This window comes from Ambystoma mexicanum, chromosome 2q (genome assembly GCF_040938575.1).
Source record: "Ambystoma mexicanum isolate Mex_15411 chromosome 2q, UKY_AmexF1_1, whole genome shotgun sequence".
Taxonomy (NCBI): Eukaryota; Metazoa; Chordata; class Amphibia; order Caudata; family Ambystomatidae; genus Ambystoma; species Ambystoma mexicanum.
The window spans coordinates 1,353,771,996-1,353,799,309 of record NC_090924.1 but is presented as its reverse complement, the minus strand read 5'-3'; the positions used below and the strand labels follow the sequence as shown (position 1 = coordinate 1,353,799,309).

At 46.4% G+C, this 27,314-nt stretch overlaps 1 protein-coding gene across 6 annotated transcripts in view; it reads left to right on the top strand.

The window, feature by feature from the left end:
• Positions 1-27,314, top strand: part of TCAIM (T cell activation inhibitor, mitochondrial) — a 722,456-nt gene that overhangs the window by 132,477 nt on the left and 562,665 nt on the right. For all 6 annotated transcript variants that reach the window (XM_069648822.1, XM_069648827.1, XM_069648823.1 and 3 more), the window contains exon 4: positions 1,333-1,486. In XM_069648822.1, the coding sequence (XP_069504923.1) occupies positions 1,333-1,486 (154 nt within the window). The remainder of the gene's footprint in view (positions 1-1,332; positions 1,487-27,314) is intronic.

Sequence of the window (27,314 nt, the reverse complement as noted above, 5' to 3'; positions counted from 1 at the left end):
ATGAAATCTTATGTAATGGTCAGTACTACTCGTAGGAAATCGCAAAGTTTACGTGGAAATTAAATAATCTGTTTTTTGGGCTTTATAATGTCAGTAAAGAAGCATAGAGAACATCTTATTCTATGAGTGGAGGAAAACATTTGTTCTTGTACTTCACTTTTGAAGGTTATAAAGTCCAAATTGTGTGCCTACTCTCTGATACCATTTATTGTGTTTTATAGAGCCAAGGTGACACCAACTATTTTGTATGGCTGTGCGGTTGTTATATATTGAGAACAGGAAATGTTTTGATGCATTGGAAGGAAAGATTCTGAAACAAGCTGTAGGGCTCCCAATCTCAGTTCCAGTCAGTGTGATCAGACTGGAACCAGGATTGTCCTCCTGGTGGTCACAGTACATCAGGAGTCGTCGTTCTTTATTGAGTAACCTAGAGCATGTAAGTACCTCCTCACATGGGTTCTACCTAAGGGTGTTGTTGGCTAGAGAATCTAATCCCTACTTAAAACAATGTAAGAACTGATGTGACGGCATGCAGGAGATCGTGGGACTGAATGGTTTAGAGCCTGATGGTGTGTTGAAGAAGAAAATTAAAACTTTGACAGAGTGATGGATCTGCAAGATTTGGGGAGACTGAAGCTCTATGCTGGTAAAGAGTTGTTTTATATACCGACTAATGACCTAAGCACATATCTAGTAAAGTTTCCATCAGCAAAATATTGGTGTTGGTATCTTCATTTTAGGTTACAATGCCTTCCTTCCCTGGAGTTTATTGGCCCTAGGTTGGGCATCCCTAGCGAAATACGAACCTGTAGAGTGTGTGGCCTTGCTTCTGCAGAGACATTATTCAATTTTATGTGCTGCCCTTTTTTTCTTGATCTGAGAATGCGAAGTCTTGGGCGAATTGTCCAGTCAACATCTCAGATCTTAGTACACGTTATATGGAACAGACTCAGGACTACCCCACAGGTCCCACTCATTATTGCCCTTGTTAGGATGTTAATCAATATTTTTGCAGAATTAACAAAGGTGTCTGACCAAGGGATAAGGGATCTTACTGGTATAAATGATGTTTATGGGGAGAGTTCCCTTTTTTTGGTAGTAGTAATTCTGCAACTGGTACTATAATTTGGAGCAGAGGTTGCAGTATTATTTTTTTTTTACTTTTTATAATGAAGTGTATGTTTTAATGTATTCTCATCTTTTTAGTATTTTTTGTTTAGAGTTGTATAAAATATTTGTGTAAATGTACTTTGTGCAGTAAAACGCAATACATTTTAAAAAAAAAGCTTGTTACATTTTTTCAGTGATCAATGTTATTTTTTTGTCCCTAAGCAAGTCAATGAAAATTCCTTGAAAAGATTGAATGGTTATTTGGAAAGTTTGCAGAAGCCAGGATTCAGGACCCACAAACCGACCCCGCTCACGTTCTATGTGAGACAGACTGATCAGACCTCTTTGGAGCTCCAGGAGACAGTTGACCCGCCAGGTGATTTGATTTTGTATTCATTAAGTAGTAACAATTTTATGTGAATCTGTGTAAAAGCCTGGCCATTGCAGGCTGTAAGCAGCAGATGTAATTCATAGAAGCCCTAAAATACCTTTAAAACACAACACAACCTCTGTGGGGGAAACCCTACTGTTGCACAACTGAAGCCCCCAACATATGCCCCAAACCTGTCACAGATTCCCAAACTTCCCTTCCGTCAACCATTCTCTGCTTTCACCCAGCCTTGCCTTGTCTTTCCTTTCCTTTCCTCCAGTATCCATGCACACAGGTTTTTCAACTGTTCTTCACTGTGCTTGTGTGATGGAGCCTGTAAGGAGCTATTAACTCCCTCGCCATATTCAGCTATATGTGTAAAAATATATTTGATAATCCCAGATAATGTGGTGATTTGATTCAGCTCACCACTGGAATCAACTCTTTCATTTTTAGAAGCAATAAAGCGTCTGTTCAAGTTAGTATTACTCATGTTGATATCTCTATTCCTTCTGCTGCATCTTTTCTCTGATCCAGGTTTGCTAAGTCTTTGAGACCATCTAGCCCCACACGCTGTATAGTAGTTTAATAAAGGATACTGTGTGCTTACACCTTTGATACCTGCTTTTGCGCTCTGTAAACTGTTTGGCTTGTGCATCATGGTACTGCATTAGATCATCTTTAAAGCCTTTTGTAATATTAATGCAGGACATTTATGCAGCGACATTGAACAGAAGAGGAAAGTCGACAAAATGATGCAAAGCTTCTGAAATGTTAACATACTATTTTTGTATATACCACAATGAAAATGAACTGTTTTCGTATGCAAGTACGCTTGTAAACATAAGAGCGTGAATTTAGTATCTTTTATCAGGCGCTGGTGAGTGATGTCTTTCAACTGACTAGTCCTGGAACCAGTTGGTCTTTTGGGTTCCATGTGGTGTTATGTATGAACAGTCAGAGGTGGTTCGCTTTTGGGGTTGTGCTTCTGTTTGTCAGATTATTTCCTGTGAGCTTTTGGGTCCAAATCTGGTATAGCTGTTTGGGATTGTTATGGGTTGCTTCGTTTTTGTCCAGTCTTTAATTGTGCTGGTATGTCATTTGGGGTCTTGTAAATAATCCAGGTTTTTACTGCTCAGTTGATTTCCTCTGTGTTCAAATGCCTTGGATTCAGTTTCAGTGGTTGGTTGATAAAAATAAGATGGAAGATCCTCTATAACATTTTAAGTTGAAACTTTGCACTTCTAGTAACACTGTGTTACTGGATAGAAGCTGATAGTTGCTGATTTTCCTCCCTGTGGATTCTGTAGAAGGCTAGGTGGATAATAGAGATTTTTAAGTTGTATAATATGTTTCACAGGGAGCCACTGGACCAAGAGGGTGAGGGTGAAATGTTGCCTTTTTTAGAATCTAGGAAGAAGTGCAGCATTTTGTGCACTTAGCGGTCCATTTTCGTACTATTTCAGGAGGCCCAAGTAAAACTTGTTGGCGTAATCTAGCCTAGATAGAACCAATGCATTGACTGCCATGACTCAGTGTGGGAAAGAGAGGTATGATATAGTGGGCCAGTTGCCAAGACCTTTTCTCCCAAAGTGACTGCCCCTTCTTCTCGCTTATCTCATTGTAAGCTTTGCTGGATCTCATAGCCAAACCCATTTAATGTCAATAGTCCACCAAAAGGCAAATCCTTGAAATGCCTCATTGATGTTCTTCCGCGTTGCCTCCACCAGCTGTAGGTAAAACTAAAGTTTCTCCAGGGGTTTGGAGCTAGGAGTCCCAACTATGTCTTTCTACTCCCCAGGCCCCCTCTGCACCTTCTGGGTTGTACCCTGCACCCCGTTTCTTCTAAGCTCCTTGCTGCTCTGAAGGACTATGACTGTCTCTTGTGCCTTCCTAGCCTGTCTTGGTCCAACACGGCTTCTTGTTCCTTCCTGCGCTTGCTGTTTTTGCTACCACTTTCTTCAGCTCTGACCACCTCCCCCTTCTGTTTGCCACTTTCTCCAGTTTTCACAATGTCCTCTTGATTCTTGCCATCTCCTCCTGATATAACCACCACCTCCTTTTACCACCTTCACCTATTATAACCATTTACCACCTCATTATGATGTTCACATCTTCCTGATGTTACCCCCTCATCAAGACTTTCACACCTCCTCCTCCTCCTTCTTCCCCTCTCACCTCTAACAGCCTCTGCAGTCCTAGTATCAGGCACTACATTCTTCCAACCACCAGCCACTACTTGCTCCAGCAACCCACGTTCTCAGACTGAACTGCTTGGCTCATGTAGAGAGCTCTTCTTTGCTGCTGGGTGGGACTTTTGGTGAGGGTATGCACCTGTGGTTACCAGTTGATGGATGGCTTGGATTGACTGTTGCTGTTAGCCTTACCTGGCCCATGTTGCGGCCGAGGGGCTGGCCCAAGGCTATATCAAGCCTGGTAGCTATTTTGGATTTCATGTATGTGCATGGAATGCCTGGGTGAAGTGCCTGAAAAAGGAAAGTCTGCATGCGTTTGTTGTTTATGTAAGTACAGTTTAGGAGTTTAGAAGTGGTTAGAATCCTATGTTCATGTTCTTCTTAGTGTTTGTGATTCTTTGGCGAGTCTGCATATTTGCGGATTTGGCAAGCTGTTTCACGGACCAAGATGAGTCTGGGACAAAGAAGGTTTGTGTACCTTGTTGATCTCACGAAGGCGGGCTTGCAGACCCACACGCATCTACAGGGTATACCAGTCATCTCTGTGGGGATTTTAGAGTAAAGAGACAATCTTTGAGGTGGGTGTTTGCAGCTTTGAGGAACTCCACTGGGGTAAGGGTATTTGGCTGTGTTAATGTGACTGTCCTGATCCTAGTGATGAGGACCAAGGGAGAGTGATCTGGGGATCTTCCCCATTCAGTCCCTGGGTACATTATCCACTTGCTCAGGGAGGCACCTGGAACCATGAGCCACTTTCCTATAGATCCAGTCGGGCAGGGTACTTTGCCAAAGTACTTTACAAAACAAGCATGATTGTGTGAATTTTTTTATAAATTAAATGAATTTTTTATAAATGAAATGAAATACACACAAGGTGAGTGCAAGGAAAGATTTTCCTCTTGCTGCTTTCTCTCAATAGACACATATTTTCTGGTGTTTTGTATCTGTTCTGAGATTAGGGGACAAGTCAAGCCCTTTTCAGTTCAATTGCCTTGCTAAGCTCATCTGTTATGGGGGGACTGATCAGTCCCTGTGGCTATCAGTACCAGGGCTTACCGGCAACTCCAGCTGAAATCCTGGATAAAATGAGAACCTTTCCAGCCATTCAACAGACCGGCATAGGAGCCAAGACCCCTACGAAGAGGAGCATTCTGTGGAAGACCTTAGCTCATCCGTGCAGCCATCCAGCATGGTCTTCATCAATCATCCCGGCGAAGCACTGCTCCTTTGCTGATCTCCAGAAGGCCTTCATCAGCGCTTTATCCCTTGGTCGGTGGGATAAACCAGTCTGAACCTGCTTAAAGATCCTGCCCTTGGAAGTGTCCTGGAACAATGCTGTGGGCTGACCAGCTTGCTTCCTTGGGGGCTATCTTGCTGCTTGGTCATTGTCCCAAGTCAGACTTGGGAATCACCCTTGACCTGTGAGAAAAGAAGCATCCCCTTGCAGTTTCAGCTCTCAGGCACAAAGAGGGGCCCTGCAGAACCAGCTTCTTTGTTTCCACCATGAGGGTAATCTTCACCATTGCTTCAAAGACGCCTTGCAGCTCACCACCTCCATCGTATCCTTAGGGTCCCCTTAGTCCATCGATAGTGGTGATCTTTTCTACATCGTACCAGGGCCATCCAGCTGCCCAGTAATGGATACCTGTCTCACCAGAGCACAGAACAGCTGACTAGCCAGACACAAAACCTGGCGCCGAAAGTGACCGCTGCACCTGCATCCTCTGAACCACCTTCACTGGAACCAAGACACAGAGCTCAGTGGCCCATCCATTTCAGAGGCTGCCAAAGTGTATCTGAGTACATGGGGTGAGCAAACGCACTGCTTCATACCCCTCTACCTCCATTGGTTTTAACAGGCGTAAGGTCCTTTCCCTACCTGTCCCTTGCTCAGCCATGATCGGTGGAGTTCTGGTCAAGGATCCTCCCTTTGGTGGTTGGAATGAAAGAGGTTCTGCTCAGAAGATTTTTGCAATTGTTCTACTATTTTGAAACACTTACAAACTGCCTGTTGGCTTTGCCAACATTTGTGCAGACTCTGAAAATACTCTTGGCCTTCTGAAAAGAACTGCATTTTACCCTGTGACTAATGGCAGTAGGCCCCTTCTTGTCAGCACTTTTAAGGTGTAGTGCCATATTTTATAGGGTTGTGTATGGTGTATGTTTAGAGAACTTTTCTTATTTGGTTCTTACTTGTTCTTTAGTCACTTGCTTTGCTACACTACAGTTGCTCAGATTGTTTTAATTCCGTTATAGGGTAAAGTGTTTGTGCCCTTTAGCCAGAGCACATCAAAAGTGAATGTGTATTTAATAGTAGTTAAACAAGAGTGTGGGAGCCCCTTTACTGAGAACGAACATGATTCAAATAACCTGGTCTATAGAATTTCATCACTCAGGAGGGTCTACATCCATGGTTTAGTTCTCTGACCCTTGACAGAGGAGAACTATCCCGTTGCTTGCTCTGCCTTAAAGAGGCTTGGCTTCACCTCACTGATGAGGTCCATCAAGGCTGAAACACGTGTCTGGCATTGCTGCTTGTACTCTTGTTCAGAGGAGATTTGCCTAGCGTTTCGTTGCTGAACTGCATTTGTAAGTGGGACCAGACTGATATGCAAATGGTTATTTCACCTTTGTGAAGGCTGCATTGAGATTCAATGTGGTTGTAGACCCTGCTGAGTTCAAGAACAGGCTATTTGAGTGCTGATCGTTCACGAAAGAAGGGCTTCCACACCTTTTGTAAAAATTGTATGCAATAGTGGTGTATGTTTAATGTAATTATTTACCTGTGGTAATGACCAAAAAAAATATGAATGCAATTATTTTCCCATGTGTACTACAAGACTTTAAAACATGTCTCAATGGCAGTTAATCACATTTTCATAGGGTGTATCTCTACTGATGGAGGTACTGAGAGAGCAAAAGCAGTCCACTTAAAATATACAAGAAAAAAATGGAATACATGAACACCTGCCTTAACTAACACCAAAATGGGTGTGTAGGATGACCATTCCAAGTACAGATGGCTCTAGGGTGACCAGTAACATCCACCATGGACGGGGGCGTGGCCAGCACGCATGGAGTGAAGTCGCAACCCACGGTGCTCCTGCCCATGATCCTATAACATCCGTAATAACTGCGTTATATTTTTAAGGTGCCGAAATATAAACAATCGTGTGCATAAAAGAACCTTTCTCCTGCGCTCGACTGCATTATTGGGGAGATTCGGCACCTGCAACTTGGAAAACGGAGCGTTCGAAGAGGCTCCCCTGCAGCACCTAAGATGGCAGCTCTCCCCGCAGGGATGAACAACGAACTGCAACAGTGAAATCGCACGGAGTGCCTGATCGCCTAGACCGCCGACTGCGGCCCCTTTGCGTGCTGCCGGGGCAGTGGACTGTCAACGCTCTTACAAAGGGAGCGTAACGTTGTGTTGCTGCCCTGTCGGAGACGCGGAGAATCGCACGGAAAGAAACGATCTGGTCAGACGCGAGGAGGCGCAGCTGATCTCCGACGGCGCAGGAGACCGGAATCGGAGAGGGCCGCCTGCAATCAACCCCTGCGGCATACTGGATAGTAGCGCTGGCACCTAATCGGTGAATCGCCAGTCACTGAAGGCGGGGGAAAGAACGGAACCGTGTTATAAGATCGAGTGATACTGCACACGGACAACAGACCCCTCCCCCCGGACACGCATGGACACGCTGCCAATCATTAGCCGGTAGAACTACAAGAGGTGAGCTACAACGGGGGGCGGCAGCCGGGACACTGAGAAAGCACACATTAACAAGCCCGGGGAGGCTGCTACTATACTACGGCATACGCATTGATTCCAGCCCCAAGCTCACAACTTGACAGACTCCTAAACACACTGGACAACTCACAGAACTTAGCACTTGAGATCCCACCAGCCTATTTCGATCTGCGGCCTCACACCTACCCCAAGTCGGCTTCGGAATTGTCAGCAACACGGTGAGTGCCTAGACCTGAGTACATCGCCCACCGCACCTTGGGGCTGGTTACCATAAATCTGGTCAACATGCAATAATCTGCCGGCAGGCTGGAACAGCCAGCACTGGAGGTGGTTGTATACGAATTGTTCGTTTTACAACTGTTCGAATTACAATTGACCTTTTCACAATTGACCGAATTGTGAAGGTCAATTGTAACATATATGTGGGGGGAAACCCCCCACAACCCCCTACCCAACGCCAAACCCCTATATATAAATATATATATATATATATATATATATATATATATATCTATATATACGGTCAATTGTGAAAAGGTCAATTGTGACCCTTTAAATTCGGTCAGTTGTTCATTTGAACAATTGTAAACAAACAATTTGGGTAATACCCTGGAGGTCACTGAACATTGATAGAACAGATCCGGATGGCCATAAACACACCTGGAGGTAATGCTCCCGCCTCACCTGCCTAAAGAGAACTGCGATCACTGAAATATGAGCCTGGAGGCGAGGGCCTGAGACGATCCATAAAGCCCGATAGACAGGAACTTGCAACTGCACTGCAACCCGGCGTATAACAGCACACCCCATTTAGGGCCAGCTACAGCGAACCTTTGAACCCCTACTTTAAACCCAAGGCTACGGCACGGGCCCATTACACAGATCTCAAAACCCTGAACTGCGCCATGTCGCCTCCCAAGAACAAATCCAAATGCGCGACAGTGGACTTTTTCACAACGGGCAGATCGAACCAGCAGACGTTGCAGGAGGCCACTGCCGTGGTGGAAGCACCAAAGTCAGCGACGGACCCTCGAGACGCTCAAATTTTGCAGCCTTACGAACATCTATGGAGGGCATGATTGGTGAGATAAGATCAGACATACAACTGATGAGGCAGGATGCCCGCAATCTGACCGAGAGAGTGACCATAGTGGTAACTTCCCTACAAGAAACCGGAGAAGACACTTGCGTGCTGAAATCAAAAGTTCAAGAACTGGAAGCAACAGTGGCTAGATTGAAATCCCGCTCCGAAGACGCGGAGGAACGCGCCCGCCGAAATAATGTTCGAATACTTGGGGTTCCGGAGGACATGGAAAGCCTGAATCCCACTGAATTCATTGAAACACTACTGCTTCAAGAAATCGGTGCAGGCAAACTCACTCAAGGGTTCTCAGTGGAGCGAGCCCATAGATCCCTCCAGAAGAGGCCACCGCCAGGGTCGTACCCACGCCCAATAATAGCTAAAATACTGAATTTCCGTGAAAGAGAGATACTGCGGTTTTCAAGGGAAGGTGGTGTGATCAGGAAGAATGATTCCACAATAGTTATATACCCTGACTACACCCCTGTGGTGCAACGAGCGAGGAACTCCTTCATACCAATAAAAGCGAGACTACGGAAACTTGGCCTGAAATATATGTTACTGTACCCAGCAAGGCTTAAAATACTTTACAAAGGAAAGGCAATCTTTCTTGAGACCCAAGCTGCAGCAAATATGTGGCTCAAACATAACAACCTTGCCGCCGATGCAGGAGAAACCATGGAAGGAAACTAATAACTACGAACGCTTGAGACCACGCGGAGGAGCGGTCGTCGAACTGAGCGACCTTGGCATTACCTTCGAAACCTTAATTAACGCAGCAATAAATAGCTGGCCTAATTGGGCAGGAGCATAAGGGCCTAAATGCAACATCGTCGACAACCCGACTCGCCCAGCACAGAGCTGACCCACCTCCACGAGGACAGTGCAGACTGAATGCCTGCACACTACCCGTACCGAGAGGCCTGGAGTGGCCTAGAAGGCTCGGGAGACCCCGAGCGCTGCAAGTTGGAAGCAACTGCTGGGGGCAGTTTGCAGTTACACGTTTTGGTTTGTTCATTCTTCGGAATGGAAGTTATAACAGTTGGTAAGTCTCCAGACTACTTTACAACAGAAACAGGGATGAGGGAGGGAGTGGAGGACATGTTATGGGCAACCTCCCTGCGGAATAGTGAAATCAGGGACACCTCTCTTGCAGTGGCATGGCAGGGAAAGTACAAATAATGACATGGAACGTGAGAGGCCTTGGTACCTACCTCCGAAGGAACAGAATTAAGCCATACCTGCACAGGAAAAAAGTGGGAATAGCGCGTTTACAGGAAACGCATTGTACCAAAGATTCCATGACCAAACTCCAAGAGCATTGGGGTGGGCAGGGGTTCGGGACTGCTTATTCCAAGTTTGCTCCTGGGGAATATACCTGGATTCACCCCCATCTTCTCTTTCGACTGTCTAAATTTTAAAGTGACCCAGAGGGCAGATATGTGATAGTATGGGGGCACATTGAGCAACAGGAGCTCTGCATAGTAAACTCTTATCTGCCTAACAACAACATTCCGACTCACTTGGCCTCGATGTACACTAAAGGTCACACAACATAGAAATGGCTTGTTCATATGGGGCGGGGATTTTAATTGCGTTCATGATCCGACACTGGATAGGTCATTACCACCACCCAGAACCACATCAGCTGCCACGACCGCGCTCAACACGATGCTAGGCAGACTAGATCTGACAGACGTATGGAGAGAGCTGCACCCCCAGATTCGAAACTACTCATACTACTCGTCCCCACACGACCTCCATACGAGGCTAGATTACCTTTTTGTAGGTAGAGAACACCTACCCCAGATGGACGAGGCAAAGTATATGGGGAGAACAATATCAGATCACTCTCCCTTACTAATAACATGGAACCATGCAGGCCCCAGACCCCCATCCCCATGTGGCGCATGCCCATAGAAGCCTTGAAAGGCCAGGCATTCCGAGATGAACTTGAGGACTCGATTGACGAATACATAGAACTAAATAAGGGACGTGTGGAACATATAAGCACAGTATAGCAAGCCTTAAAGATAGTAATTAGGGGAGTCGTCATGTCGAAGGCAGGGGGTATCAGAAGACTGCTACGCGATGAACTCACACAAGCGGAAGCAATGGCTTACCAATGACTCCACGAACCCACACCAACACGAAGACCGGCTCAGCACACTCCGAGATGAATGTTCAAACACATGAAATAGACTTGCCAAGTTTGATTACGCTACTAGAACGAACAGGGAACATATAGAGGCGGACAGGCCCAGCAGGCTGTTGGCATGGCTCTGCAAAAGGGAACACCCCCGACACACCATCACCACAATTCAAGATGCGCAGGGTAACACATTTCAGACCCAACAGGACATAAATGACCCTTTTAAAGACTATTATACACATTTATACTCCCATCAAACCAAAGTACCTGCACAACAGATAGCAGACACCTCGGAGGCGATAGGGCTGCCCAGGCTTTCCCATGCACAAACTGAAGCCTTAGAGGCGGATATCACAATAGAAGAAATTGCAGAAGCAATTAAGTCACAAGCAACGTGCAAGGCCCCTGGGAATTCTATAAAATTTATGGCCCCTCTCTAATACCACTATTACACGAGGTGTTCCAGGAAACGTACGAACGAGGAGTCCTACCTGACAGCATGCGAGAAACCCTAGTGATCCCAATCCTCAAACCAAACAAACCAGTAGAGCGTTGCGACCCCTAACGCCCGCTGGCCATGCTCAATTATGACGTCAAACTGCTAACCACAATCCTAGCACAGAGACTCTGCAGACTGGTGGGTGATATTGTACGCGCAGATCAATGTGGATTTGTCCAAGGTAGAAACACGACCATGAATTTACGCAGACTCTAACACATCATCAAGCAAACAGACACGGACACCGAGCCCTACGCTTTACTATCCCTTGATGCTATTAAGGCATTTGACTCTATATTTTGGGAATGGTTACTAGCAGTCTTGAGGGAATTCGGATTTGGCCCGAGATTTATTAGGTGGATTCGAATACTTTACACCAAGCCAAGAGCACGGTCTTAAAGACAGAAATGAGCAGGAGCTCCCAACGCTAGGGATACAGTGGCAAACCACCAAGTTTCGCTATTTGGGTATTCAGGTCATGCACACCCCGCAACTGAAGCATGAACACAATACAAATGCAGTATTACCCACATTGCACAGTTCCATGACCTTCTGGGCGAAACTCCCACTGTCAGCAATGGGGAGAGCTTCGATAACTAAAATGATTATCCTCCCTAGACTCTTATACAAATTTCAAAATGTACAATATTACATCAAGAAGCCGTTTTTCCGTTTATTAGAATCAATAATCCGCAAATTCATCTGGGGACAGGGCAGACATAAGATAGCACACTCCACACTGGTCCTACCATACGCCCAAGGGGGAATCCAACTCCCGAACTTTGAAAAATACTATTTAGCTGCTCAACTCTGCTTTGTGTCAAAATGGTTAGCCGACGAGATCACATCTGAGACTCCTCTCCTGCGGTCCTTGATCGCCCCGTTGCAATTAAAAGAACTCATCTGGGCGCCATGTCATCTATTAAGAAACATGCCCTTTATAGTCATCCTGGGAAGTCAAATCTGGCAAAGAGTGAAGTCACTAAAACACCCAACACACCTGTATTCCCCAGAAATACCAATGGTCTGGGACCTGTGTAAAACGGACTCGGACCTGCTGCACCTCAGGGCCTGGGAGAAGAAAGGGGTTTACACATGGGCGGGACCTATATGCAGGGGGCTCCTTCAGAGAATTCAGCTCATTACAGAACGAAGATGGAATACCCGCTGGTCATTATTTGTGGTATCGAAGGATACGTGAAATGGCACGACTTAAGTGGGACTCCTGGGCAGAAGAACCGAGCTGGATTCTCTCACAACTCTACTTTACAACTTAGGCGAAGGACAGAAATTGGTATCCCAAATATACGGCCACCTTAACGATAGCCCCAACCCGAAAGGTTAGGAACTGAAAAGCAGGTGAGAATTGGACATAGGCCGAGAGTTGTCGGAAGGTGAATGGAACAGGGCGCTAACGTTCCCTAAAACAGTGTCCAGAAACCACAGATTTTGCTTCATACAACTGAATGTCCTACACCGGACATATTTGACCCCATACAGGCTATCGACCTTCAACGAACATGCAAGCCCCAACTGCCCATGGTGCAAAGCAGACAAGGCAGACCTCATACACATGTTCTGGGAATGCAACATAGTACAATCCCTATGGGCAAGAATCAAACAGACGTATGAGAAAACGGGCACCTCCAGCTACAGATGGACGCCTGAAGAATGGCTTTTGGGAACGTATCCCAGACCGGCGAAACTCAAACATCGGGTGAAGCTAATGGACTTACTGTGCATATTGGCCAAGAGACATATCGCTATGTCCTGGAAAAAGCCAGCGGGGCCCAGATATAATGCCTGGCACAACGAACTGATAAGGTGGGTTGAGGCGGAAACAAGAGCATGGGAGCAAAGCGTCCTCAGGTCAGCCCACGAAACGAGCGACACCCTGGTAGCATGGAAGGAGATAACCAGATCTATAATCTATCCTTCGGACGATAAACCCCCATGAACAACATTAACTTGAACTATCCAGCACTGCTAGAACATTGAAACCCATATGGGAGACCCTGAACACTTAATGTAGTTACTGAAACTAGAAGCCCCCCCCGACCCCTACGTCACGCCCCGATGAGAACCCAATACCTGAACAATGAAGATCAGACAAGGAGACAGTTATAACGTTTGAGATTGTTGTTTGTTTCCCTTTTTTGTTAAGTTCTTCTCTGTTGGCACTCTTATTGTACTACACTTGATTACACTATGATAAATGCCAATAAACAAATTTGAAAAAGAAAAAAAAATCCACCATGGACTAACCAGCAAAGGCAGAGAAATTTAAAATGTATTTCCAATGCTCCAATTCCTACTACGGTTATAGGTTGCAGTCATAAGCTGAATGCGGAATCAATCTGCAGAAGTATTTGTTTTTTCAATGGGACCATCAGCTGGTGCAGAAAGCGGACACATGGGCGCTTGAAAAAGCCCATAACAAGATTAGGGGATGTTCACCCGTCTATTAGCACAGAAGAACTTGTAAATGTATCAATGAGCACAGGTGAAGTACAAAACTCATCTAGTTATTTGCTGTAGCAGATCAAAACTATCAAGTGAAACTAGTGACTGAGAACTCCTTTGATGTCTGATACAGATGCCGTTAGTTTGTGAGAAGACATGATAATGAATCCTGCCAAGTGGAGAATGTCCTGATGCTAATGGCTGAAAAACTGTTACCCGAGCGAGAACACCATACACCACAGGAGCCAAGCAGCTTGCTCCTGTCTGCACCACACTAGGGGAGCAGGATGAGGACGGGAGTAAAAACCACTGTTCTATAGCCTGCCTGAAGGAAAGTGCCTGCTGACCAGCAACAGAGGCCATAGAGGAAGACCTACAAAGTGCCTTGAGAGCCAGAGTGTCAATGGAAATCAAGGAGTACAGCTGCCTACCTGAGTTTGAAGTAGATACCCATGGTAGATAAGACGGAATCTATTAAGGGATTGTTGATAGAGCAATGTTTCTATGGCCCAATTTTTAGAGCCAATATTTATCAACCTACTTGATTACAGGGTGTTTCCTTGAAGTGTTCCTGCTCTTTGTGTGGCAGTACAGGTGGGCAGTGAAAGCACCAGAAGGTGAAGAATGAAGGAGGATTTAAATGCACATAAATCACTTTTCATATATAAGGGATAGGCCATACACTATATGTTTAAAATATATTCTTTATAATGAGCTTGTGCACAGTAATGTCTAAAAATATTACAGTAAAGGAGTGTGCGTTAATGTCCCACGTATTTGTGCTACTTATTCAAAATAATTAAAATACGTCAGCATCTGTCTCTACTTTAAATACCCCACCTGAAACGGTATACATACATACACAAAATGCGCACAACTGCTTTTTTACTGCCGCTTGCTTGACCCAAACCCGCAAACACTAAAGCCTCAACGAGTTAACTTGGTGCGATGCAGTAAACCAGTGTATCGGACATAGAAACATGGTTAAGTGCAATGCGGCACTGCAGCCGTGCCGCGGTCAGGGGCGGCTTGTTTAGATCATTGATTTCGCCTAGCTGGTTCCACGATGCCTACGCTGCAAGCATGAGGAAGGTACCTTCTTCCATATCTTGTGGGAATGTAGTAACATTCAGCAGCTCTGGCGGAAATGTTGTGATAAATTGTCCAGCGTTATAGGCAAGACGATACAAAGGTGCCCAAAACACCTTCTCCTAGGGATTTCTAGTGAAACCAACCTATCCCGCTATGAGAAACTGCTCTGGTCAACCGCAATGGCGGTACTCAGGCGGAACATCACGTAACTGTGGGGTTCGGAACGCACACCTAGCTATGACCAGTGGGTCACGGATGTGGACATTTGCGCTGTAATGGAGCACCGGGTATACGCGGCGAGGGGCTGCCCGCAAAAAGCAAACAAAATATGGAGTCGGTGGGAGGAGGCCAGCTAAGTCTGAGAGAGGCACAGAGACACCGGGCGGAACAAGCCTGATATGAACAAACTATGTCATGAGTTTTTTCCTTTGCCAAAGATTGACAGTCCGTTGGACTGTGGTCCCTGATGTTGAGTTCTTTGATATTTTTGTTTGCTTCTCTTTCTCTCTTCCTGTATCTCCGCCTGGATATGTTGATTTCACAAATACTCCCTTGTCCCCGCCCTGTAATGCAGAGAGATGAATGTAATGTCGTTTTTATGTTTCAAAACCAATAAAATCTTTGATCAAAAAAAAGAAAATGCGCAAAGGGGAACCCAGAGCACACCTGAACTCTTGGTACACCCCTGAACTCAAATTGCTTAGGTTAAAAAAAAGAAAACTTGAGACATTGTGAAAAAGGGTACCCGCTACAGAAAACCGAACCAATCTCACTAATATCACATCCTTATACAAAAATTAGATAATACGTACCAAAAAAGAAACCTTCAACTCGAGGATAAACCAGGCAGGATCCAGCACCAGAGAACTATTTAACATTCTCAAGGAACTAGAAAACCCTAATCCTCCTGCAGATACTTGTACGAAGGACAAACCTTGGTGCACTAGCATCCAGAATGCCCTCGCCAACAAAATCACAGGGCTCCAAACTAAAATAGAGAACAAACGACAACAACTTACCTGTAGCAAGACCACTACCACCAGCCCAATCGCGCCACTTCCCATTGACATGAACTCAGGCTTCACATTCAATAAGGTAACCATACCTGAAGTACAAAAAATTATAGCCTCTCTGAAACCATCCAATTGTAAAGGGGACAGCTGCCCTGCTCCGATCATAAAAGATGCTAGTGTGGGCCAGTAAAATTTGGCCCGTTTTTAAAGGCAATGTGGGCCAGTTTGATGAGTACTATACAGCTAGTAATTTTGACCATTGTTGCTGAATAAATATTGTTTAAATATCACAATTTGCTTACATTTGTTTAAAAAGCACACCCTTGGGTACTATTCAAGCAGTCTGTGACTAAAGGAATTGTTAGGGAGAATTCTCCGAAATGTGCCAATTCCCTCTACCTTAGAGCCCCCCAGCAACTTTGCTGGATTTTGTGGACATGATTTTTTTTTAACCTGGAGAGATTGAGACCCTTTTTCCCACTCTTGCATGTATTTTAATGTGATTTCTGAGCTTTGTGTTTCTTTTTGGTTATGGAGCCTGACAAACTCCGTAGGCATCATCTTTCACATTGTGTCACACAGCACCTTCAGTGCAGTGGCCCAGGGAAGTCTTCCAGATTTCCCCAAGGTTTAAATACCTTCTCTGGGATAAACTACTGTTTCCCAGAGCAGTAAAGTGAAATTGACTTTACTTACATTTGTAACGTTCTAGACCCAGCACACACTATCTTACAATAGGGTGCTGGAGGGGTTACCTAGTATCCCCTTGTGTCTAACTTCTCATGTAACATTTTTATGTTACCCTTTCCTCACTGAATGGCTGGTGGAAGTGGTTTTGTTTTTACTACCGTAGTGTGCATTTACCGCAGGCTGCATTCGTAGCTGCAGTAAAGCACCCAAGGGTGCAATTTTTGTCAAAATGGCCCGGTCTTCTTTTTTTGCCATTTCTTTGTGGAAAGGTCCTTCTTGAGATTTACTCGGCCAAACCAGGTTTGGTCCCTTTGTTCGTTGTCTTTGGCGGGATTCACGAGTGAAGCCCGCTTTTGGCTCCAGGGTGTCTGGGGTAGGCAGGAAGTGAGGGGGTGCCCAAAACTCCCTGTGCTTAGTCTCCTACGAGACCCAAATGCACTCTGTGATGATTGGCCGGCTGACTGTCCGGCAAGGACAGCCACCCTGCTGGGTGACTGACAGCTAGGCTGGTCTGAAAAGGGAGAGAACTGTATAAAAGGCTAGTCTTTTGGCTTGGAAGGCAGAGTCGACCACTGGACGAAGGAACCAAAGAAGAACTTGAAGAGGATGCCTGCTGCAACTCCTGGACCATTGGTTTGCCCCGTGAAGCCCTGCTGCAGTTCCCTAAAAGTCAAGTTTGCATCGACAGAGAAGCCCCTGCAAGGACGACTTCTCCCCTGGAGTTGGTGGGACCAATCAACTCCAAAGTAAGCCACCTGGACATCCATCTCGGAGCTGGTTGAATTTCCATAGAGTTGCTGCTGGAAACTGTAGAGCCAAGGAGAGGAACACCAGTTTCTGTGTGTTGCTTTTAAGTTAGCCAGACTCCCAGGAAGCAGTACTGACCGAGCCTGAGCCCCCTAAACAGAGTGCGGGACCCCAGAAGCAAGGAAAGTCCATCTCGACAGCCAGGAACAGCGGTGTTGCGATTTGAGGTAGACGCTAGGAGCTGAAACGCCGAACAGCCACTGAAAAGTGAAGTTTGCCGGTTGCAAGTTTTGACCATCCCAGTGCAGTGCAGGAGTCCCCACGACTGAGGCCCAAGCACAGACTGAGATCTGCAGAGCTGCACAGGAACAGGAGTTCTCTGCTGCATCTTTTCTTCATTTGAAAGGTACTGTACAAAGTCTAAGAGAACTTACTTCTTGTTGTAGAGTTGCTTGCATCCTCTACTATTCACAAGTCTAAACAGCTTGTGTCCCTACGTTGATTCATCTTCTTCTTCAAAGACCTCTGAAACATTGTGCAAAGGCTTTCCTACTTGCCTGCAAAGAAGTGCTTCAGCCCATATAGACTCTTACCTATTGACTTTGGCTTAGCCTGTTTTAACTGAATGACTCTTATTGGGGGATCTGAAAGTATTTGCCTGCTTAAGAAATATTTGTGATATCTTGTTTGCTCTAATAATCTTTCCTATTTGACTTGCTCTTAACTCATTCTGAATACCAACAGTAATACATTAATGTCAACAGCAACCTAGCAATTGAAGTCACCTGTGGGTGTAGGTCTCTGCTGTATGCCATCCCAAATGGGTATTCTTAAGTGAGTGTATAGTTTTGAAGTATATTTGTGTGGTGTTTTACAGTGCTCCCTTCTGAAGAAGGCTTACATTAACTGACTGGTAAATTAATTAATAATTATTTTATCAAGAAACCCAGTGTGTAAGTGTTTGCTTGAATACTTGTCACTGGGAACCTCTGTGTAACTCCCCTACAACTCACATTGACCCCTCTTGAGATAAGCCTGGCTACTCGTCTACACTAGCAATCCGTGTAGTACAGACTTATACTAAAGTTTGGGTTGCTATTTCCAGGAGGTCAGGTTTGTTGTAGTGCACCCTAAGGGTACTGCATACAATCTTGCTGAACAGGAATGAATATCCATTTGCAACTGCGTGCCACTTTTTCATTGGTGCCTGAGGCTATGTCATGCTCCATTGCCAGCCACCCCTGCCCATTTCCTCCAATCAAAAAAAATAAAAATGTTTATTTCATTTCAAGCTGGGCTCTTGCGCCCACCCGTCCCCTCGCGGGGATGCTTCCACGTCCCCCTGCAGTTTGAAGACCTCTGTACTAGGGTAACATGAACTGCCCTAGAATTTAAGGCCAACATCCCCGTAGTCATTTGTAAATCTATACTGTGGGTTTCAATGCATACATTCACAAAGCACTTTGGCATTGATACTCCAACAAGAGCCGATGCTCAAGTGGGTCAGGCAGTTCTGTACAATTTATTTCCTGTTGTGTCGTGTCGCCTGCACACTCACCACCTTCCACCTTTGTTTGGTAAGCTATGAATAGCATGGACATTAAAGCAAACCCAGCAAAACACAAGCCTAAACATTCAGTGAAAAGAGACAGTTAAGACAAACCAGTTTATCGCAACAGAACCTATTAAATTTGGCGGGTGTGGGAAGGGACGACAATCTTAACTCCCATTGTGCAGCCCATGATCACATGCATTAGATCACAGCAGTGATCAACAATGAGGTAAGAAAGGACATAGGGAGTGACCTGTATAGGGAGGGCTCAGAGTTAAGATTGTCATCCCTTTCTGCAACTGCTCAATTTCATGGGTTTTATTGCAATAAACCGGCTCATCTTAACTGTGTCTTAACTAAAACAATTTTCACTAATGTTTAAAATTTTGCAGCCTAACCAAAACATCTCCTCCCAGTATACACATCTATTTGCACGTTTGGGACTTTACTCTGGTGTATAATTAAAATTACTCTTAAAAAGAGATGTTTCCCCATCACTTTCATTGCTCCTCTTCTGACAAAGCGTTAAATATCTTTTTGAATGTTTGCTAAAATCTGTGCACAGCCACAAGCCATCCTCCATGCAGGGACTATCCCACTAGTTTTCCAGGGCCTGCTCTCATTGGCATCCCCCATACATTGGCATTGGTGGGACCCAGATTCTAATTGCCACTAAGAAAGTCATAGGTAAATGGAAAAGAGACCATCTATTTTGCCATTATTTATGCTGCGTTCCAAAGACTTTCCTGGGAAGCATAAGCTGGATTTTTCTTAACACGCAATATTGAAAGTTTCTGGCTGACAAAAGCATACAAATTACATCAGCAGTCCATCTATAAACAAAGGCCAAGTACTGAAAATTAATCTTGCATAATTCAACTTATCACTGGCATCCAGTGCTGTTCTGAGAACCAGTAATGCAGAATTCCAAGTTAATTAGGTGTGGCTGGATATCCATGTGCAGACAAGGACATGTACAAACTTAAACTCTGCCCTTGCATGAATGCAAGAACCAGAAGACGGGCTTTCTCTGTCTACATTCCCAGAGTCGATTCAACACCAGACTCACTCCTTCAGGACGTAGCTTAAGACTACCCTCTTAAAGGAATGGCTCCTCCCCAATACCAACATTCTCACACTCTCCACCTAACCTGAGATTTGGCATTCTGCCCCACATGTTTTCTTGCCAGGTTGATTGTAGATCCCTTTCTGTCACCCCTTCTACCCTAGTGTTAGCACCACATTCCTTTGCAGTGAGCCCTTGCGATGTGCTGCCCTCGTGTGTACTTCTCACTTATGACTAATAAAGTTCTCTGTTGCTAACCAAAGCGAGGGCAATGCTCAATAATACCCTAATAATAATAATACCCGTTTTCTGTACTGTGGTTCAGAATGGCAACCTGGAAAATTATGCTCATCATTGTAATTCCTGTACTTTGTCCTTCAGCCCTTCACATCACATATGATTTGTCCTCCATAACCCTAGTCTGTGCTCCCAAATGTGTTTCTGATACAAAGCTAAATAATCTAAGGTTGAAACCGCTGAATGGGGTGAAATGATGGAGGCTGGTGTTATAGGACCCGTAATTCAAAGTGTTATGTTGCACTCTGTTAGACTGGATTTCTAGCCTCTGGCCTGGTGGACAGAGTTTAGGAGGCCAACCTAGTTATAGTGAACAGCAACATCTCTGGGTGCTGTAGCCAAACCAATCAAGGTAGCCTGATAGTGGTCAAGGCTAAGTCTCAGGAGTGAGTGATTGTGGTAAGGGGTCCACAATGAGTTCAGGATTAGACACAGACAAACAGTTATAAAAATACTATATTTATGGCCAAGAACAAACTATGAAATGACTATGCACAGGTAATATCACACAACACTAATAATAAAATACATTTCTGATGTTTGTTAATCTGCTTAGAATCACATGCTGTGCATAGGTCCAACATCCAGTGGTCACTGCGGAGTATTGCATTTTGTTTTTCGTAGTCGAAAAGGGGACGTCGACAAGGCGTGTCTGTAACACTATCCCTATAGTGACGTGTGTTGTACCCACAATCCCTCACGCGTCGAGGTCCCTCAGATTGTTTTTTTCCGCCCAGCTAATGGTCGCCTTTACGCGGAGCTCCTCGAGAGACATTGCAGATTTCATCTCCTCGACCTTTGGTCGTTTCCTATATTAATATAGAACATATTGATCCCCCCTCGATGCTGTCGTGAAGCTGTCTCCGCCGAGCAAGATCTTCGACGGAGGGGACGAGCGGAGGAGATCCTTCGGTGTTGCCGAACACGTGGCCTGGCCTCGCAGGCCAAATACAGTAGGGAGAGTGAGGGTCGTGGAACATCTCTAATTCTTTTCTGAGAATGCCTTTCCTTTTCCCCTTCCTTTCCCTTGGGGTGGTTATCACGTTTTATTGCCTCGGCTATGGAGAGGACACCCTTTAGGTTTTGCCCGCTTTGCAAGGGCAAGTTTACTTGGAAGGACAAGCATTCACTGTGTAACCGCTGCTTGCCTCTCGATCACAAGGAGGAAGGTTGCACGGCTTGTCGGCTTCTTAAGCCGAAGACTCTAAAAGACCGTAGGGTCAAAAGGTGGGCGGCCTACGCTATGTCGAAGGCCGACGCTCCACCCACCGTCGCTACCTCCGACAGTGACGAGGAACGTGATACCACGACCTCCGCTACGGAAGTCGTAAACCCCCCTAGAGAGCGCACACGCGCTTCGTCGTCTGTCCACAGCCCCGACGGGCTCGGCTCACGCCCTGCTTATGGGGATGAACACCCCGGCGACACTGACGCACACAAGACCACACATAAGCACACAACCCATGGCTCTTCTTTGCCAAAGGCAAAGAGAGCATCAGCGCCCAAGGAGACGCAGGTTTCACCGGCGGCCTCCTCGGACCGTTCGGGTTCGAAGCCCCTCTCGCAACCGCAGCCGCGACCAGCGACTGGGCTTTCGGCAAATAAGGGCGCCGCCCCCAAATCATCGGCCGGAGCGCACCAGCAGAAAGCTGATGTCGAAACCCATAACGTCGAAACCACAGCTCTCCGCTGACAAACGAGTCGCTGAGAGCTTGGCGAGGATCGTGGTAGCCGACGCCCACAAGCGTACGCCGAAAGACACGTCGAGCGTTACGCAAAGGTCGAAAGACACCCCGAAAACACAGGGACAATCTCCTTCAGTCGAAGGGATTTCCAGCACACCTGAAGGCTTTTCGGAGGGCGACGGGACACTTTCCTCGACGTTATGGGAGAGGTCGAGCCGTTTTCAGTTACAAGACACCAATTTTCCCCCGCTAGACCGCTCAGGGGTACCCCATGAAACCATGGAGAGGCTCCATCTCTGCATGGAAAGAATGTAGAGGTTTATGAATGCCCAAAACCCTCCCACTCCAAAGAGAATAAGAGGACCCCAGGGCCAAAATTCCAAGATTAGGCAATCCCCTCCAGGACACAGCCTCAGACTTCCACAGTGTGTATGACCTCACTGGGGAAGAACATTATTTTGAGGAAGAGGATGAGTTTATGGACGAGGAAGACGGACGGAACCAGGAGGAAGGTCTGGAAGACAGCCCAGACTTGGTAGGAGAAGGCTTCAGAGAAAATCCAGAAGAAGGACCTTCTCACCCCTGGCAATCACCATCAATATATTCCGACACTGATGCCCTGAACCTAAATCCTCCTGACACGTCTCCCATTGACGATCAACCCACATTTAATGCCCTGTTGCGCAGAGCAGCAGCACACTTCGAACTGGACACTGGGGAGCTCTCCCCTGAATTAGACTTTGTAGAAAGGGTAATTAAGGAGAAACCCCCGGTCAGTCAGACAATTCCCCTCCTCGCTTCTGTGAGGAGAAGAATCATCCCTTCGCTGTCCACACCCGCACTAATCAGAGGGGTCAATCCTAGAATTGAAAAACTTTTCACTCCTTCACCCTCAGACCCGCTGTACATCAGGGGACATTCCATTCCGGATTCCCTGGTGGTAACCAACACAAGAAAGAGGGCAGGGGTACCACTTTCCACCAGTGAGGCACCACCTGACAAGGAGGGCAAGCGGTTATATGCCCTTGCAAAAAGAATTACATCCTCGGCCGCCTTTTCGGCAAGAATTGCCAACAACAATTCTTTGCTCGCTAGCTATGTGGACGCGCAGTGGGCCAAACTGCGCAAGGACGCCGAAGAAGCGCCGGAACCATTACGTACACGCCTGCTTTCAACTATTGGCGAAGGAACCCATGTCAACCAGAGTATTGTAAAGAGCTCTCTGGATGCGGCAGAAACTGCGGGACGTTCCCTAGTTCAGGGAATAGTCCTAAAACGACACGTATGGCTACGCAACTTAGGGTTCAAACCGGAGACACAGGCGTCTTTAATAAATAAACCTGTTGAAGACTCAAACCTCTTCGGGAAAGCGGTGGATGAGGCTCTGGAGATGGCTAAAAAAGAGTTTGATACGATCAAAACTCTTGACCAAATCTCTAAGCCCGCTACCAGGCGCGGCTATGGCAATAAACGCTTTTTTCGTGGCCAACGCCAACAACAAAACCAGCAGCAACAGTACCCTGCCACCAATTTCCAGACCAATAGTGGCCAGTACAGCCAAAGAGGACAGCGCCGGGGCAAAGGAAGAGGGCGTGGGTCCACCCCCAGAGGTTCCCAAGCCCCTAACAACACCAAGTGACGCGAAGATTCGCGTCCCCTCCCATGCAACACCGGTCGGGGGCCGGATAACATCCTTTCTTCCAGCATGGGAGGGGATAACGTCAGACCGCTGGGTACTTTCCACCGTAGCCCACGGATACTGCATCGAATTCAACAGTTCCCCAACATACAAACCCCCGTGGGGACGACGCATGTCACCGGAACATCTTGCCAACCTTCTACAAGAAGTACAGCAACTGCTGCAAAAAGGAGCCATAGAGGTCGTGCCTCTATCTCAGGTAACGGAAGGTATTTATTCAGTGTACTTCCTTGTACCAAAAAGGATCTAACCATGCGCCCTGTATTAGATCTGCGCCCAGCGAACAAGTTTATCAAACCCCAAAAGTTTCGTATGGTGACCCTACAGGAAGTGATCCCACTGCTATCACAGGGAGATTACATGACAACATTGGACATGAAAGATGCATACTTTCATATTTTAATGTTGCCAGCGCACAGAAAATACCTCCGGTTCATGATAGAGGGCAAACACTACCAGTTCAGAGTGCTACCCTTCGGCATAGCATCAGCACCGAGAGTATTCACGAAGGTACTGGCAGTGGCAGCGGCCCACCTGCGCAGGTTGTCCACCCCAGTTTACCCTTACCTCGACGACTGGCTCATAACAGGGGATTCTTACGAAACATGCTTCTCCAATACCCAAAAGACTGTAGACCTTTTGTTCCAGTTGGGCTTCTCCATCAACGAAAAGAAGTCCCGCCTAGACCCCAGCCAAATCAAACAATTCCTAGGGGCTCTAATTCAAACAAAGGACGGCCTCGTCTTCCCCTCCAAAGAGAGGGTCCAAAACATGTTGTTTCAGATCCCTCAATATGTATCCGGTCGAGAGGTGACGGTACGCAAAGCAATGCGCTTGCTAGGCATGATGGCGTCGTGTATTTATTTGGTACCTCACGCGCGCCTGCGCATGCGCCCAATGCAGGAGTGGCTCAACAGCCAGTGGTGTCAGGCCAGCGGACTATGGGACGACCTAGTGGTGGTCTCGCAGGCCTTAGTTCTCTCGCTACGGTGGTGGACAAAAGAAAACCTAGGAAAAGGGAAACCCTTTGCCACACCCGCGGCGGAAGCCACTCTAACCACAGACGCATCCCTTACAGGATGGGGGGCTCACCTATCCTATCAAACTGCTCACGGAGAGTCGACTCCGAACGTAGCATCCAAACACATCAATCTTTTGGAGCTGCTAGCGGTGTTCAAGGCGCTCCTTCTGTCACAACATGTACCAGGGGAACTCAATCTGCTGGCAGACAAACTCAGCAGAGACTTCCCCCTGCCCGAAGAGTACGAATGGCGACTGCACGAAGACATCGCCTTCGACGTCTTCACGCAGTGGGGGTTCCCAGAAATAGACCTGTTCGCAACCCTGGAGAACTCACAATGCCAAAGTTACGCCTCCAGGTACCCCAAGAACCAATCCAAGGGGAACGGTCTGTCGATTCAATGGTCAGGGAGATTTGTTTACGCTTTTCCCCCTACTCCCCTTCTCAACAAGGTAGTGCACAAGATGCACCAGGAACAAGTAACCATGATACTGGTGGCTCCAATGTGGGCCCGACAGCCATGGTTCGCTCACTGATGGAGATGTCTCCATCTCCCCCAGTGAAACTCCCCTGCCCGTACAACATGCTGTCACAAGACAAGGGCAGGACTCTGCATCCATGCCCCCAGAACATGAACTTAGCAGCCTGGCTCCTGAGATCATAGAATTTGGACATCTACAGCTCCCACAGAGATGCATGGACATCCTCAGGGAAGCCAGAAAACCTAACACTCGCCACTGCTATTCTAGCAAATGGAAGAGATTTGTCATTTGGTGCAGAGGAAAGAGCATCAACCCAATTGACTGCTCTCCCACACATATTATTCTATACCTGACCCATTTATTGGATTCAGGTCTAGTGTTCAATTCCATTAAAGTCCACCTAGCGGCACTTTCTGCATACACCACTTCCCAACTCAAAGTGTCGTGGTGGAAGATCCCTGTTATAAAGGCCTTCATGGAGGGAGTAAAGAGAATACACCCCCCGATAGCTGACCCAGCTCCCGGATGGGACCTTAACGTGGTACTTGCCAAACTCATGGGCTCACCATTTGAACCCATGCACAAAGCATCTCTTAAAGACCTCACCCTTAAGACTGCTTTTCTAATAGCTATCACCTCCATTAGGAGAGTAAGTGAACTACAGGCTCTTTCTGTTCTAGACCCCTTTGTTACAGTTCACAAAGATAAAGTGGTTCTACGCACTCACCCAAGGTTTGCTCCAAAATTCATCTCAAAATTCCATGTAAACCAGTCTATAGAACTACCAGCGTTCTTTCAAAATCCTTCCAACTTGGGAGAAAGGACTCTGCACACACTAGATGTGCGCAGAGCGGTCATGTTCTACATGGAAAGAACCAGACCACTGAGGAAGACTAATCAGTTCTTCGTCTCGGTGGCAGCAGGAAGAGAAGGGGATGCAGTTTCAAAGTCCACTATTTCTAGATGGATTGTACAATGCATCACTCTCTGTTACACTCTTGCTAAGAGAGAACTGCCCTTTAGGCCAAGAGCACATTCTACTCGAGGCACGGGGGCGTCCATAGCATTCATTGCAAATGTTCCCCTTGAGTCCATCTGCAAAGCGGCTACCTGGAGTTCTGTGCACACCTTTACAAAACACTACTGTCTAGATGCACACTCTAGATCTGACTCCCAGGTGGGACAGGCAGTATTAAGACATCTTTTCTCTACTGTTCCTTCTCATAACCCACCGCCAACTCCGGGTACTGCTCGCTAGTCTATGCACAGCATGTGATTCTAAGCAGATTAACAAACATCAGAAGACAATGCATTACTTACCGTAAAAGCATTTCTGATGGTTGTATCTGCTTAGATTCACATGCGCCCACCCTTCCTCCCCGCTTGGATGGAAGGAACATAGACATCTTTCTATATTTCTCTCTTTTCTGTACTCACTCACGTCTAGAAGGCTCCCTCAGGGCAGAAAAATACAAACAGAGGGACCTCGACGCGTGAGGGATTGTGGGTACAACACACGTCACTATAGGGATAGTGTTACAGACACGCCTTGTCGACGTCCCCTTTTCGACTACGAAAAACAAAATGCAATACTCCGCAGTGACCACTGGATGTCGGACCTATGCACAGCATGTGAATCTAAGCAGATACAACCATCAGAAATGCTTTTACGGTAAGTAATGCATTGTCATATACAGCCACAGTTGTCAGTGCAATCGCTTTCCTCCCACCCCCACAATACTGAAAAAGAAGGGAATGGTTATTATTTGTAATAGCAGTCCACAAGAATATAACGCTAACTTGGAAAGTCCAGCCCTAAGTTGACTGGGGCTTTGTGCCCAAAAGGTTCACAAAGTTCTCCAGCATGGGGTCTGGCATGGATTCACATTGTCATGAATATTCCCCGTCGTCAGGCTGGGAATCCTCGGTAAAGAAAAAATCAGTATCAGTTTCGTTTCTGATCTGTCTTTCGTAGTAGTAACCAATCACTGATTTCTGCGTCATACTGACCACAGCCAATGACTGCCCTCTACCTAAGCCCCGCCTCTGGCAGCCATCTTCAGATTTTTACCGCATGTTCAAGTGTTGGGAGTCCTCGTGCTTAGATCTCGAGCTTTTACTGCGTGTTTCGCGCTTTTTCAGGTGAATTTTCACATTTTTTCGGTTAATCGAGCCTCAAGCTCCACCGTTTCTACTCCCGTTAACGGCTACCCGTTGCAGGATTTTCCTACGCCCCTCAAGGGTGAAGATTTCGTCGAATCAACTTCTTGGAGGATTCCAGGAGATTCGCGGCCTACTTCGAGATGGCCCAGGATGCGAGTTCGTCGCCCGGACCCAAGCTGTTTCGCA